This window comes from Caloenas nicobarica, chromosome 2 (genome assembly GCF_036013445.1).
Source record: "Caloenas nicobarica isolate bCalNic1 chromosome 2, bCalNic1.hap1, whole genome shotgun sequence".
NCBI lineage: Eukaryota > Metazoa > Chordata > Aves > Columbiformes > Columbidae > Caloenas > Caloenas nicobarica.
This window is the reverse complement of record NC_088246.1, coordinates 104861841-104878163: the sequence shown is the minus strand read 5'-3', so window position 1 is coordinate 104878163 and position 16323 is coordinate 104861841. Positions and strand designations below refer to the sequence as shown.

The following is a 16323-nucleotide window of genomic DNA, read 5'->3' as shown; positions in this document are numbered from 1 at the left end:
AAAAAAAAGTATATCCTGGAAATAATTTATTTGTATCTGTAGTCTTTAGGAGCTAGCTATTCAACTCCTCTTCTAAACTTTCACAACAGAAAAATGATGATACTAACGGCTTTTTTCTCTTCTGGAAGCCCTTCTTCCTGCTTATTCAATACGAAATGCTGGAACAGTTAGATCTATTCAGTACAGTCTGCTCTGAGATTGCACAAAAAACCCCAAACCTTATCTGTTTAAAGACAGCAGAGATTAGGGGATACCTTGTAAAACCTTTCTTGTCCAATAGAAGACAGGTAGAAAAAGTATAATGTGGAGTTGTCTTTAACACAGTGAATGAAAGTAGGTGGAAGGCACAATGCTGTTTCAGTTGCAAAGAGATGAGAAATGGTTGTGTAGCCAGCAACAGCTAATCCATATAATAACTGATAAATCATGGATAAGAGAGGAACTCAAAGAGAATCCAAAAAAAGAATTGTTAAATTCATTGCAGCTTTTTCCTGTTTGCTGCAAAGGCAAGACTTGCTAACTGGTGGGAGAGAAATGAGAACACTATTTTTTTCTGTCTTTAAACCAAAGGAATTAAACGTCTCAAGAAGAGGAACGTAAATTTACCTTGGCTCTATTTTCACAGTTCCCAGATGAGAAATAATGATGACCTTAGGGAGCCAGCAACATCCCCTTAGTAGTATCTATATTAGGTATTTGAAATATATTGAAAATTAAAGCTGTAAGATTACCTCTTGCTTGAGAAAACACATTGATTCCTTAAAAATATGAGCAAAATTAAAGATTAATTTAAGAAAATTACTTATGACACAGAAAGCATTTTAACTCTGCCTACATCATTATTTATAGAGAAAGAAGGTTATTTTGGCTGAGGTGACAAATTACTCTTCCACAGCAGAAAGAAAAAAATATTTTACAGGTTCAAGCTGTAAAGTTATTAAACAAGATCTGACTGTACTAAGAAATGCAAAACATATTAGAAAAGCCAATTCCTTAAATTAAATGGCAAATCAGCAGTGGATGAAGGACTGACCTTGGATCGAGGTGGTGCTCGGATGTACCATTTGCAGTCTACTGCTTCAGTTTCAGAAGCTTTTCCTTCTTTGACAATTTGTACAGATTCCACAATTCCTTCAGGTCCTCCCATCTCAAACTCACAAACTGAATAACGAAATACCAGAAAAAATGAAATCTGAACAGCAAACAAAAATGTTTTATACAGCAGAGTGCAATGTCCTCCAAGTTAAAAAAACAACTAACCAACAACCCACAACATACCAACCTGGCAATGGTTTCAAAACGCCAAGGTCCTTAAAATCCGGATCTTAAAAATTGAGAAAGAGAAAATTAGTTTTATTCAATATCTTGGCTGTAATGTCAATGTGCTAAAACTTGACAATGCACTTCAGTAATATGATTCTATAGATATTATATATATGATTACATATATATTTTTCTTGGAAATGAGAAATATTTCAAAACTGTGGCAACACACTAATAATTAATGCATAAATTATTGATACTATCATACCAACTTCCTTTTTTTTCTGCTATGAAATTCTGAATTTCTCGGTCTCTCTCTTTCAGAAGAGTGAGTTCAAAAATATTTCTGCATACACTAGCAAGCAAGAACATCTCACTGCTAACAACACGATATCTTAATACATTGGTCTAATAAAAGAGGATATATTTACAGATCCATTCAGAATCCTTTTGCCTATTATGCATTTTGCACTATGATTATAACACTCAACTTAACTAGTGAAATCTAAACTTCATTCTGTGTTTATGAATACTTTGCCATCCCTACTGACAAAGAGGAGACACTTTCTTTGTCAAGAGCATCCGTTTGGTCTTCCTGGAATAAATACCATAAGGACTTACCATGGAATTCATTATGCTAACAACGTAAAAAGTCTAATACGTGTGCTATTTTTTATCAGATAAATATGATATTTACTGTCTGAGATGTTTTGTATCGTGCTTTTATCTGTATACAGGTATAACACATAGATGAAATTAGTTTGGTCTTAGGCCTATGCTTCAATAGATGACTATGCATAGACAAACCATAATTTCACAAAATTTGGCCCTGTTTGAAGTTACTGTCCAAAACCAGAAATGTGAAAGAGGGAAAAGTGTTTCAAGAGAAGATTATCCCTTCAGAATATACTGGTTTTATCTGGGTTTTTTTTTTTCTTTTGCACTTCTACCTAAAATGAAGGTTCTGCATGTTTTTTTCTCACTTTTAGGAGAAAAAAAAAAAAGCAAGCATGAAAGGAATCCACTTTACTGTTTTTCTGGAGAGTTGATAGTATCAGGTCTTCTGAAAACAATGATAAACATTTCTATACAAACACTCTGCATTAAGCTTCTCCCGAGCTTTGTGCATAGTATCTGGGCCTCAAAAGGATTGCATAAGAGGAAAACCAAGCCAGAGTTTGAGCCATGCATTCCACTCACGGAACTAATCTTATTGCTTCAGGATTGGGTTGGTGTAAAAAAGGCTATAAATAAAACAATGAAGGGAGCATTTGGAAGTAGGAAATGTATCCAATTTAAAAGAAAAAAAAAAGCGACCCACCATGAAAACTGCTGTTCCCCTCTAGCCTTAGTCAAGTCAGAACAGTAAGAATAATAACCAAATGATGCTCTGAAAAAGTCTAGTGCTCTATAAGCAAGATCAGCCATTTTAACCTGAACAGTGAGAATGTGTTGACTTCAAAAACTGTAGTTTTAAAATCACTTTTTTTAAAAACTGTCCCTCTATAACCTGGCTGCTGTTCTTCCTAGTTCTTTTACAGTTGCACAACATAAATTGTGAATAAATGCTCGTGAACTTAAGGGGCCACAAGTATAATTGAGTAGGCAATTAGCACTAACTGTTAAGCAGTTTTATAGATCAGTAGATAGATATGATAATCAACAACACTAAATGTAATTAAATATTTCAATTAATGTACTCAGATGTTGATGTCTAGTGCTAAAATCAAGATACTTAAAGGAAACTTACTTTGACTACTGGTTCAAATTAAAATCCAAACTGTGTCTAGTGTAACCATTACGTTTCTTCCTTTTGCCAAGTTTGTAAGGATCACTCTAATCTACTGAAAAAACTCCACTACAATAGCAAAGTGCAGTGAAGGAAAGAAGGACAAACAGGTCCAGACAGGATTTCTCCCATATGAAGGAATTTTTATATAAAGGAGTGCTAGCAGCAACAATCCAGGCTGAACTGTAATCTAGACGATGCAATTTGACCCTCAATTCTGAAAGTAGGTTCTCATTTGTTAACAATATAGTTAGAACAAAACCACATAGAAGTGCAATCTGTTATAATTCTAGCAGTATGGTAGACCTTGCTCAATTTTGAAAAAAATATCTTTTTACAAACTTTCAACATCTCAAGAGTGATAGTGAAATGAAATCTACAACATATGAGGTGATACACTTCATTGAATATTAAAAGTATACCAACATTATTATAATAAAAACAACAAACTGTAAATAAGGTATTATCAGACATGCTGAAAATACAACCATGTTTAAGCATATTTACCCAGAAAATGTTTGTCTTTTAAATAGCCTAGCATTAAACAGATTATGCTTTAGCAGCTCTTCTGTAATTCAATCAAATTGTTATTATCAGTCTGGCTGAGTCAGAACCCTTTTAATGATATCTAAACCCTGTCTGGCTAGATCTTCTGATAGACTGATAGTCCTGATGAAAATCATGTTCCTATTAGGAAACCTCCCCAGACAGGAAAATTTTGCTGTGAAAAAATAAGATCGATCACCTATAATGAGAGAGAAAAACAGGGAGTAATAGGCCTTGAGGGGAATGCAATTCTTTTTTTTTTTTTTAATTGGGATCTCCATGAAGGAGAGATTAAGTATGTAAAGAGGAAACCAGGAATTTTCATCGACATGTGAAAACGTGTAGAGGTTATGTAAATTTAAGACCTTGAATCCAAAAGAAGTTCTGTGGCTCTTTCCTGAAGCATTGAATTTCTCTTTCAAAACCAACAAAAAACAACAAAAAAAAGGTTATCCAGAAATTTCCTTTGGTGACATATTCCAACTTATTCCACAAATAATAGATGTTTATTGCTATAAGTTTTTCTGTAAAGTCTCTGTGAAGTACAGAATTACATTTGCAATTCATTATTAGATGCAAAAATATGCCACATTATTTAGAGTTGCTGGCAAACAAGAAGAATGAGAAACTTCATAGAGGCCCAGGGAGAAAATTATGATAATCTGTAGATTTCCTTAACCAGTAAAAAAACGACGTTGATGAACAGACAGTCAGGTGGATTGGAAACTGGCTGAATGACCAGGCCCGTGATGGTGGTGATAAGCAGCCCACTTAGTTGGAGACCAGTAATAAGTGCTGTACCCAAGCAGTCAATACTGGGTCAGATCCTGGTTAACATCTTCATTAATGATCAGAATGATGAGGCAGAGTGTACCCTCAGCAAGTCTGCTGATGACACAAAACTGTGAGGAGAGGCTGATGCACCAGAGGGTCATGCTGCCATTGAGAGGGACTTCAACAGGCTGGAGAAATGGACCGACAGAAACTTTATAAAGTTCAAGAAGGGGAAATGAAGTTATCCTCACCCGGGGAGGAGCAACCCTGTGCACCAATATATGCTGGGCCCACCCAGCTGGAAAGCAGCTTTCCAGAAAAGGACTCAGGGTCTTGGTGGAGACCAAGTTAAAATTGAGCCAATGATGTACCCTTGCAGCAAATAAGTCCCCCAGCATCCTGGGCTACATAAGGAGGACTGTTGCCAGTGATCCTTCCCCTCTACTCAGCACTGGTGAAGCCACACCGGGAGTGCCATGTCCAGTTCTGGGCTCCCCAGTACAAAAGTGATATGCAGCTACTGGAGACAGTTCAGCAAAGGGTCATGAAGCTGATTAAGGGATTAAAGCATCTCTTATGTGAGGAAAGGCTGAGAGGGTTGGAACTGTTCAGCCTGGAGAAGACAAGGGTCAGAGGAGGTTCTACTATTGTATATAAATACCTGAATGGAGGGTTCAAAGAGGATGGAGGCAGTTTCTTTTCAGTAGTACCCAGTGACAGAACAAGAAGCAATGGGCACTCACTAAACCTATGATGTTCCCAGTCAACATCAGGAAACACTTTTCCATTGTGAGAGTGACCGATTACTGGCAACAGTTGGCCAGAGAGGTTGTAGAGTCTCTATCCTTGGAGATTTTCAATATTTAAAAACTGCCTAGACACGGTGCTGGCAAGTCGCTCTAGGTGACCCTTCTTGTCCAAGGGGCTTGGACAGAGAGATCCAGAAGTCCCTTCTAAAGCCAGCCATTTAGTGATTCTGTAATAACTAAATACCAGAACTGGCTAATATTGAAATAGCTAGTTGAAAGACAAATCTAAGGTAATAGCAGAGGTTAGAAAATCTCTGTCACTATGCAGACTTGTTTTGGTGGAATTTGCTTTCAGTCGTGGAAGCTTACAGATCCATTCTAGAGAAATCGGTAATATTAAGGACTGTTTTCAAATTAATCCACTAGGTCTTCATGGGAGCCTCTAAAGGTTTTGGAATCTGGCTCTAGGATCTATTCTATACCTAGCCCATGGAAACCTTGAGACATTTCTTTATTTTCAGTCTCACTGTTAAGATGCAGTAAGTCTGGCTTTTCTAAGCAGCTGGCAACCATGAAATTTAAATACAAAAACAAGAGGAAAATTGTAATGAGTTAGGGCACCTAGTTGCTCAAAAAGCTTATGAAAAAAAGAAAAATGTAAAAATATTTTTTTAAAAAAGGATTATAGGTTAACTGCATTAACTCTTCAAAAAGTATGTTAATCACTTTGTTTACAATCAAACTGCAGCATCTTGCGTGGTTGTCCAACTGTGGCATGTCCACACAGAAATATATTTACCCACCTATGTGTGTGTGCATGCACTCTTTCATTTTAAGTCACTTGCACAGAGAGTGAAATTGTTTAAAATTCTATTACTTGAGTGATTTCTGTAAGAGACAAGTAGATAGGAAATAACAGAAATAGGCAAAAATGCATAAAATTCAAACAAATTACTAGCAACAAGATATTCTATTTAAAAAGACCAAATTTTGAATAAAAAATCCACAGTTATCAAAAGTTTTTAACTTGTCTTCAAAGACATATTCCATGAGGCTTTTAAAAGTAATTTTAAATTATACAGAAAAGTTTTTTCTTACAAATGCACAAATTTCTAAGTAAACCTCTCAAATTTTATTCATCAGTTTCTTTAGCTTTTCATATAAAGTTCATTTGGACATTTCTTACACCGTCAACATCAAACATTTTGCTTGTACTGATAGAAATAACAGATATCTCACTCTCCAAAGTCAAATTATTAAAGTCAGCAGATGTTTCAATATCTCTTGTAAAAAATGGAAGATTTAGCTTGTATGTTCCTTAGGACATCTGGACTAGAACATGCTTAATTACACAGAATTTTTTAATATCTGAAGTACAGAAGTAAAGAGTACGAGAAATTACAGCATGACCAGGAGTCAAGATGAAGGAAATATGAACCACAAAATTGTTGTGCAGATGTGAGACCTGATCATGATTAACTTTTAAGGTATTTTGTTTTCTTTTCTTGCACAAATGAGAAATGAAGGAATTATTTGTTCATACTATACCTTACTAAGTTTGATGTAAATGATTTTTTGCTGTTTGTGATTATAAAAACCTCATTTTTTAGTGTATATATGTACAAAGCAGTCACAATACATAGAAACCATATTTGCTAATGATAGTTAGTGAAACTATCCATTTTTACTCATTGAACAGACAGCTGCAGATACATCTTTTCATTCTCCTGTCTTTGAATCACCAGAAATAGGTATTCAACTTCTATCAATATTTAAGAAATTTTAACACACACACACACACACACACACACCCCTCCATGTCTCTGTCATAGAACTGATTAGAGACTTGATTTTACATGTAAATGCTCTGGAAAAAGTAAAGGTAATCGCACTATTCAGCAAGCCACCAGTTATTTACTTTCAAGTTTATGAAGTCAGGTTCTTTTACAATTGATTTCTGAGAACATAAACCAGTCCTGCCCTATTGAGGGGTGAAATACAAGGCTTCGTAAAAGCAGAGCTTGCAGAATTCAGTACAGAACTGCAGGATTGTTCTAAGGTACTTTATGTGGTTCCCTCCTCGTATTTGATGATACAGTGAAAACACTAGAAGGTGATGGCCAAAAGATTTTAAAAGGAAAAAATATCTGCTCAAAGAATCACTAAAGCAATTCTAAATAGAAAAACATTTCTATAAGTAAACATTTCTGTGAGGTGTACAAACAAGTGGACTTAGCTATTCTGCTGAGAAGAGTAAAGGAAAAGTACTAAGTAAAAATAAATATTAAGTGAAATACATGTGCAAAAATATCCAAATTATTGTCTTGTTAGCCAAACAATAAATTTGTTCTGATTAATCTTTTGAACTGTGTAGTCTTGTTGAAACTTCAATGCATATGTCTATATCTGTATTAAAAATATCAAAGTATCTTCAAAAAAGACTATAGTTGTCTAGACACCTTGAAAACCAGTTCTCTAATAATTGTAGCTGGAAATAGTATGTGCTGTATTTCCTCTTTGTTTTCAATGTTCTTTCTTTTAAGAATAATATTGTGAGCAAGGGCAGCTATGTTGGAGGCTACATATTTATAATCTAAAACAATGCTTCTCAAATTTTTCACTCCTTAGCATGGTCATCAAAGAACTTAAAGGTAGTAAGTTCAAATGTAAAAGTGACTACGTGTCTTGGTGTTTCACCTTCAAGTTCTATGTTCAGTTAGATCAGCAGGAAGTCACACGAAGACAAGCCAGAACAGATTTGTACTCTGGAGAAGTTTGAGAAACTCTGTTTTTGAGGATATAGCTCCATAAGGAGACAGTATTTTGTCTTCTTTTGGTGATTTGACTCACAGTAAAGTACACTTTTCTCTTAGAAATAAATTTTACAAATGAATGCTGCAAGCAGTCAACCTACTCCCGTTACTTTAACCAGATCCCTTGCATTGTTGAAATAACACAAACTGCTGCCCAGAAGTGTGATTTCTAAAATTTATATTTTTTAGTTTTTTATTTTGTCACATTTACTGATCTCAGCTCATACTCACAATCAAAGTATCTTTATAGTGTAATTAAAGTATATACTGATTTACAAACTGCACAGCTATGGTCATCTCATTAAGTTGAGATATACAGCAAGTATTAGCAATAGCTGGACATTTGTATGCTAAAAATTAATACTTGTTTCTTCAACATCTATTTGGAAGTGAGAAGACAGTATCATCAGCAAAAGAAAATCCGTCTTTGCATAACTTCTTGCTAAGATTGGTCAAACTAAGCAGACAAGAAGGGCCTGAACGAACTCCACTGGAGCAGACCACATGATTGCAGAGGTTGCACTTACATTTCTCTTTTCATGCACAAAACATCAGGCTGTGAGATCTACAAGCTGCTTCCCTTCCTTGTCTATTCTGAAAAGTGTTCAGAGTAGGTTCTTTGTCCAGTGTAAATTCTGTATGGGTGGCAACCATGTCAGAAGTTAAGCAGACTCATGAAAGCCTAAGTTTCATCCTCAGACAGTGTTTGGACTATTCGATATGTGCACCTATATTCCAGAAGTGAGAAGTGCTTCTTGGAACAGACCTAGTGAGAAAGGGGACCAAGAATGGACAACAATGTCACACCCAGACTGCTGAGTGGAAAGAGGAAGTCTGGGAGACTTGATGATATGTGTGGGATTATTTCACAGATCATTTTTATTATGTTAAATATTTTACATTAGCAGCTGAGTGCTCCTCCCTTAATGCAGCATACTGTGTATTGAAACACAGGGGAAAATGACCCTATGACAAATATTTCAGGGGCTGCATATACCTTTATCTGCCAGTTGCCCAGAAACACATGAAATGAGACTGAATGAGCTCAGGAGTCCACTTTATCTGAACAATGCAACCTTGCTATGGCAGTACAGCTGACTTGACTGCCAGGACTGATTGTCGGTCAAGGACAGTATCTCGTATGCATCTTCCAAAGATAATATCCCAGTGGCTTCCTTTGACTGACTAATGATCTCTGAACTTGAGTAGGAAGAAAGATGTGCGACTTAAAAGTGCTATGGAGCTTTTCCTGAATGACGTTGAATACTAAGTATGGCCTAGTCATGCAATTTCAGCATAAAACTACTAAGGCTTAGGATTTGTCTCATTGATTTGTTAGAGATGACTCATAGCCTAGCCCAAGGAAATATTAATAACACTTTAAGTTCATGGCAGAAGTATAAGGAAAAATGATCCAGAGGGTTTGGCCACAACTGATTGCTAGGCATTATTTCGTCAGATTGAACCAATTTATATATGGTTACTGCTTGCTACTATTGAGTGCTAAGTCTACATATCCTTTTAAGAGAGGCTGTTCAAGCTGTATCGGTCTATGCTGTATCAGTCCATAGAGAGATTTCCAGAGATTTCCCTGGACAGAAGGATCTTATGAGAGTAACCTGGTGATATGAAGTAATCTTGCTTTATCACAGAAGAAATGCCTTCTCCTAGTTTTATCTCAGAACATTCAACAGAATACTTTCACCACAACATTTCCAATTTTGAAGAGCTACACCTTTTTCAGCTGTTATACTCAACAGAATATATTATTTGTGCTACTTCAAATAGTACTAAGTAAACTGGAGTTGACCACACATTAAGACAGATTTCCAGTACAAACAGAAATGTCAAGACAGTGTTTACATCTACTGACATTCCCTTGTTGTAGCTGGCCATGCCAGCTATGCCATGTAGGTTATTGGCATCTTCTTGAAGATAACTGCATCTCACATGAGAGACTCGAATATCTCCTCTAGTTTCCATGTTTGCACAGTTTACCTTCCACTTTAGTAAGAGATTTCTTGTGCTGTCGCCAAATATTTTTCTCTTACAGCCTAGTAAATCATCAGGTAGACTTTTGCTAAAGTGAATAACAATGTCAGACAGCACTGAAAGTTGTTTGTAAAAACAACTAATTGCTTAATCATCTCGCTGTATAGAATACCAGAATGAGATGAACCAGACACAACATTTTGAAAAATATGATACTTAATAGTGTAAGGAAGTGAAATAGCCAGAAACAAAAAGCCACTATAAGCTTACTGTACAACTGTTAGATTTTTGAAAGTTATTGGATAAATTATATTGTAGTGCTCTTCTATAACAAACTATTTGTATGATTCAAAAAGCCAGTGTCACAGAATGTTTCAAAATGTATTCTATATCCAGAGTAGAGATCTGTTGGTGTTTAACATCAAAGGAAGAACTCTAGGTCTTCATTCCCACTGCAGCCTGAATGCTCTCTTTCTAGAGGAAAATGAACAAACAAGCAAGCAACCAAAACAAACAAAAAACCAACAACAAACAAACAAACCAAAACAAAACAAAATACCCCAACCAAACAAAAAGGTGAAAAAATCCCAACCAAATCAAAGGAAGAGGGAAACTCTAATTGTAATTACATGTGCTCACCACAGGCAATGCAATGGAGTTTAGACCTACACTTTCAGTGAGCAAGAGGAACTCTAAAAGCCTCATGGCTCAATGAATTGCTGAGGAAGGCATATCGACACCAAGACCAGGAAACAACTGCAGGAAAAATAAGACTTTTGTCCTTTCAGCACCTATAGCAGTATACCTTTCACTGACCCCAGAATTTTCTGCTACTTTTAGGAGGTTTCCTGCCTAGAAACAATCCTTTCAGGAAGCACTAAGCTGTTGACCGCAGCTGTCTTCCCAAACGTACAAAGCCCTGTCTACAGGATGAGAAGATGGGTTTCCATCAGCTTTAGAGGCAGAGTATACAATGGAGCTGTCTTGGAGATATTCTTGCACTTTCTTTTGCGTCTTCGTCTTTTTAGCAGCATAGGGTAGCAGTTTCCCCTGAGGAAGAGTTTCAGTATAGTCCAGTTGTCAGAAATAAGACAACTCTGTATGTTAAGCTGTGAATTCCTACTTAAGTGACCCACAAAACTATGAATTTTACTATTTATTGTACAAGATAACATTCAGATCTTTAAGAGATATAAATAATATATGGGAAGGGAACAGCAACCCTTCCAATCCTTCCAGTATTATGAAATTCAGCTTCTCCTGAGATTGTGGGAGGAAAACATTTTGATAAATTTTAGTTTAAGTAAGGCTTTACAGCCAGGATTTTTTTGCCTCACAATTCATCTGCCTCCTGTTGGTTACATCTTCATGAGAGTGACATTCCCTTTTATTCAAACAGACGTTTTCTCTCCATTTTTATGCAATTAAAATTGCCAAAGAACATTCCAAACCACAATAAATTGCTAATACTGATTGAACATAGACATAATCTGTTAGAAACAAGACACTAGGTCAGCTGGGACTTTTATTATTTTGATGAGGAAAGGCATACTATATGTTTTACTATGTATTTGACTAAAACAAGCATAATTCTACTAACCCTAGCCCCAAATGGTTTCCACTTAAGTTAATGAATAAAGATTTTCTCATCAGTAAGTCATGTTTTGCTATTTGCCTACTGAAAAATAATCAACAGGATGATTAATTCTATATCAAAGGGTCTTGAATTCAGCTTTTTTAACTTTTCCTTTAAAAAATAAGATACTTCTAATGGATCATCAGTCCTCTTTGAGTATCATTTATGCCACACGCTCTGTGCTTACTAACAAATTCTCAAATTGCTTTGTCATGAATATGAGCAAACAAATGGGTCTGTGGATAACTGGAGATCTGTAATATAGAGTTTGACCAGATTTAGATTTGTATCAGTTACCGCTGACTTTTTCACATCCCAGAAACTCCACATCCAGATATCCCTAAGCAGTGATTATATTCAGTATATATTAGTAACTTTTTTATTCTGTTGTCATAACTTTGGAATTTAGATTTAAAAAAAATCCCAGAGTTTCCATGGAATTCAACAGGTTTGCAGGTTTTACCCACTATTCAAAACCCACCAGTCTGAAGCAACAATTTAGTTTCTACACAGTTTTAATATTCACTCTAATGGAAAGAGGTTTATGCCCACCGTCTGACCTGAATTTAGCAATTGATTTATTGAGTGCTACTCTTACTGGTTGGCTCAGCCTCATGCAGAGAATGAAAACTGGTCTTTTGCATCCCATTGACCATGAAAAAAACATTGTGATTCATTGAATCACACTTCGGAAAGACAGTGTTCAGAAGTATTTATGTCTACTTTATACGATATGGAATACTGCCATTAACTGGCTGAAGAGATTGTGAAAAGAACAGCAAAGTGGGTGCTGATTAAGTTGTCCAGTTCTTCCATTGATGTCGTAATATTTAGAAGAAATGAGGTATCAGGACAGTTTTCGCCTTCAGCAGCAGCAGCAGGTCAAACATGATGGTCAGTCACAATACTCGAGATGGTTAAGTATGGGTCAGCTGCTTATCCAACAAGCAGGCAATAATTCAATTTCATTTGACCAGGCCAAGTTTTTGACTGCCAAAGGGCAGGGTTTTTCTTAGTGTGGTATGAAAGAGACATTTAAAGCTCTAGTGATAAAGAAAATAATCAAAGATAAATTCATTTAAAAGCACTTGGTAAATCATTGATCTATATGTATATTGGAATATGACTGATATGCAATATTCTGGAATATAACTATATTAATGCTACAAATGATTCTTCAGCACATATAATTACAGAGATTCAAATTACCCAAATCTGATTTTAAACTGCTGAGTCAATAAGCAATATTTTATTAAAAAACAGACAAACAAACCCTATAAACTTATTTTATATAATTTCAGCATGGACTTTGTAGTTAGTAGCAGCTGCTAATCAACTGTTTAATCCACATAATGAAATCAGCATCGAAGAACAAAACATTTTTAGTAATAATTTTCTGCATTCTCTTTTAATATTATTTTTCACATAGAGTTGAGAAATGAGCTACAGGAAAGAAAAGAAAGGGAAAAAAAATCAAGAGAAAAGAAGTGGTATCATACAATCTTTTATTAACCCACATTCTGCAACCAGCAGATTTGATAACATTTTCTCTTGAGCTTCAACTATCAGATAACATCTGGCAAACGATGTTTGTAAGTCCTGTTACACAACATCTTTTGGCTTCTCAGTGTCATCTAGGGGACTGATATGTGACTAGAATAACACATTTCCTGCTGCCTGCTTCTATCATGCTAGTACAAATTTTTAATAATGGATGTGCCACAGACATCAGTTTATTTTAATCTGAATTCTCAGAAAATATTTGTCAATTCTGTTCCCATTAACTTACTGATGACTCAAGTAATCTTCACACAAAATGCTGGATATTAGATGTAGTGTTTTGAAATCAAAGTATTCAAATAACTTTTCTGCATCTCTGTGTAATGATCTCTGAAGAAATACTTTTCAAATGTTGATCAAAATAATTTGCCTATTTATTTTCAGAACTTTGCAATTAATTTATTAATTTCAATATCATTCTGAATTGTTTGGTAGATCTCATCGCCCTGAACACTAAGAAAATAAATATCAAAAGTCCATTTTAGACTGTGTAGCACAGACCAAAACATTTTGCCTCACTGAAGTTAAATTCTCCTTTACAACTCCATTTGAGGAAACACTAATGTCAGACACTAATTTACCTAGTGAATTGCAGACTATGCTGTGATCATGTAAATAAAATGCCTTTGGCATAATTGAGAAGAGTCTTCAAAGCAAGAATAATTTGAGAGCACTAGATCTCCCCATTTCAAAAGTTATTTGTGTACTTGAATATTTGTCATATTTATTATATCATACATTTTTAATAAGAAACAAAAAATATCTGTCTTGAGAACTGCACTCTAAGGACAGAAGTAATTTTGCTAACAGTAAAGTTATCTGATTTGATTATGAATAACTTGCATATTTTTAATGAAAGGTTCTCAATTAGATTGTATGTTCATGTGATTGCAAAGCACTTTTAAATCTGATTGGAAATATCATGGCACACCAGAATACAAGACTAAATACAACCTGTCTGACGGTGCATGCAACTTCACTGCTATTAATAGAAGTCTCATTCTTAAATGAGAGAAGAATTTGCCCTGTTTAGCTGAAATCGTTTCTGTACTGTATGAAGTTTAGATAATGCTTTTATGCATCAGATTATACTAGTTAAACACTGGACTGCAGCAAAACCACTTGAGGAAAAAACACTAAAACTTTAGGAAGACAAGACGGGTTAAGGAATTCTGCAATCTTTATTTAGTAATTATAAGTGCAAGTTTTGAAAGTAGTTTTAAACATTTCTCTATAGCAATAAAATTAAAATCACATTTTTATTAAAATAATAAAATTTCTAGCAAACAATCAAGTTTGGGTAGCTTTTGTTTGGTTTGGGGTTTTTTTGTTTGCTTTGTTTATTTTGCTAAAGGGAAAAGAAAAGCCAGGAAATACAAATATGAAAAATGTAATTGAAAGATAAAAAAGTGTCAGGTCCACAAAGAAAATAAACTTTTTAAATTTTAATCTTCCTAAATTCAGTGATTTTGCTTAAATGACTGTTTATTTCAACAGATTTATCAACACCTAAATGTCTTTATGCTTGGTACTAAATGAATTAAGAAAATAACAGAGAATGTAGACATTCTTAAATGTCTGCAGATTGCTGAATAAATGAATGAGTAAAGAGTAAATATACTAGTGATAAATAGTCATAGCTGCCAGCAACATACAGCTTGGAAGACAATACCATTCTTCGGAAGATTTGTCACTGAGCTAGCTCAGACTTAAGAGTTCTGAGCTTCTTCATCATTGGAAAGGCATGCAATAAAAAGACAACTGCTCCTTGGTCCTGACTTCTGAGTTCCAAAGTCAGCTAGAGTGGTGAGATGAGATTTTGCAGAAAGGGTAGGATACTAAAAATCATCTCAGCTTTCCTTAGAAAAGAACACATGACAAAAAAAATATCACAGGCCTGTTTTCATATCAATAAATAACTCTTCCTTTCAAAAAATTATCCTTAAATATGGCTCCATTTTTATTTTAAAAAACCCGTTTGGCAATGGATGCACTACCACAAGTTTTAGTAGCGGGAACGTAGTAAAAATGTACTGGAAATTTTGTTTTATGTTTAAAATTTAACATCCTAGGAGTGGAAACAGTACTCTTTGCAAATGTTTTCAGAAGTAGTATGACTTCAGTTTATCAATCAGGTTTACTACTTGTAAAATGAGTTGAGAAAAAAACTTATCTGAATGAATTCAGTTCTAAGCCTGTTCTAATTGTACGTTTTTACATACAGAAAATAATTTCATTTCAAACAATTCCAAGCAACAAGGATATCTAGAGGAAGAATAGCACAGGAAGACAGACAAATCACTAATCATGATGTTCTAACTCCAAGAAAAACTTAACTTACTGTAACAGAATACGAAAACCAGTGGGTACTGAGAGTTAGTAAGTTGGGCCTACTTAAGTGTGATATTGATCAAATAGACAAACACTGAATTGATATATGTCTACCTCATAATCTGTGTAAAGGTAGAAAACTCGTTTTTAATCCATGAAAAGAGTTGAAGAAATAGTAGTTCAGTTATCCAAATAAACAAATATTTCATTTTGACTTATTTCAATCGATGAGAATGTAGAGGACAGTATTTAAAGGTACTTACCTTTAAGTAAGTACCAAAGCCTATAGACTGTCCAGATTTAAGCACATATTTAAATGTAGGTTTCCTGAAATTCTTTGCTAAATTGGAACTAGATTTAGTGGCTTGTCAGTGCAGTGTTTGAGAATAGTAAGCTTAAGCAACTGTTCATTGGAATTATCTTTGGGCATATCAGAAAGTAATTTCAGAGATTTTTGATGGATTACTCTGTTAAATTATAGTAGCTGTTATTCTTATTTGGTCTGAGGGCCTTAGTTAAATGAACAGGTTTTGCAGAGAAAAAAAAAAATAAATACACCCAGCATTTGGACTTGTCACAGTAAAAAACACATACAACTTGAAAATATCTACAAATTGAACATAAATTGAACAAAAATGACTTATTGGCTTTCCTAAAGAAAAGAAAAACATTAGCTGTGTTAGTGTCATTCTGCATGTAAAGATAATTTCAAAGATTTTCAGGAATTAAAACTATGTGACTTTTTTTTTTCCAAAGCTATCTAATAAAACGTCTACAAGATACAGTGGAAATTACGTTATTTGACACTACAGAAACAGACCACAGGATGCTAGCAAATTCTGGAACTTGAATAAGGATGTCAGATGTCAG

At 34.9% G+C, this 16323-nt stretch overlaps 1 protein-coding gene across 2 annotated transcripts in view; it reads right to left on the bottom strand.

The window, feature by feature from the left end:
- NETO1 (neuropilin and tolloid like 1) overlaps positions 1 to 16323 on the bottom strand; it is a 66945-nt gene that overhangs the window by 26678 nt on the left and 23944 nt on the right. Inside the window, exons 5-6 of one of the 2 annotated variants that reach the window (XM_065629244.1) lie at positions 1275 to 1324; positions 1034 to 1192 (exon numbers count right to left, since the gene is read on the bottom strand). In XM_065629244.1, coding sequence (XP_065485316.1) covers positions 1034 to 1192; positions 1275 to 1324 — 209 coding nt within the window. The remainder of the gene's footprint in view (positions 1 to 1033; positions 1193 to 1274; positions 1325 to 16323) is intronic. The other variant, XM_065629245.1, reaches the window with a different exon arrangement.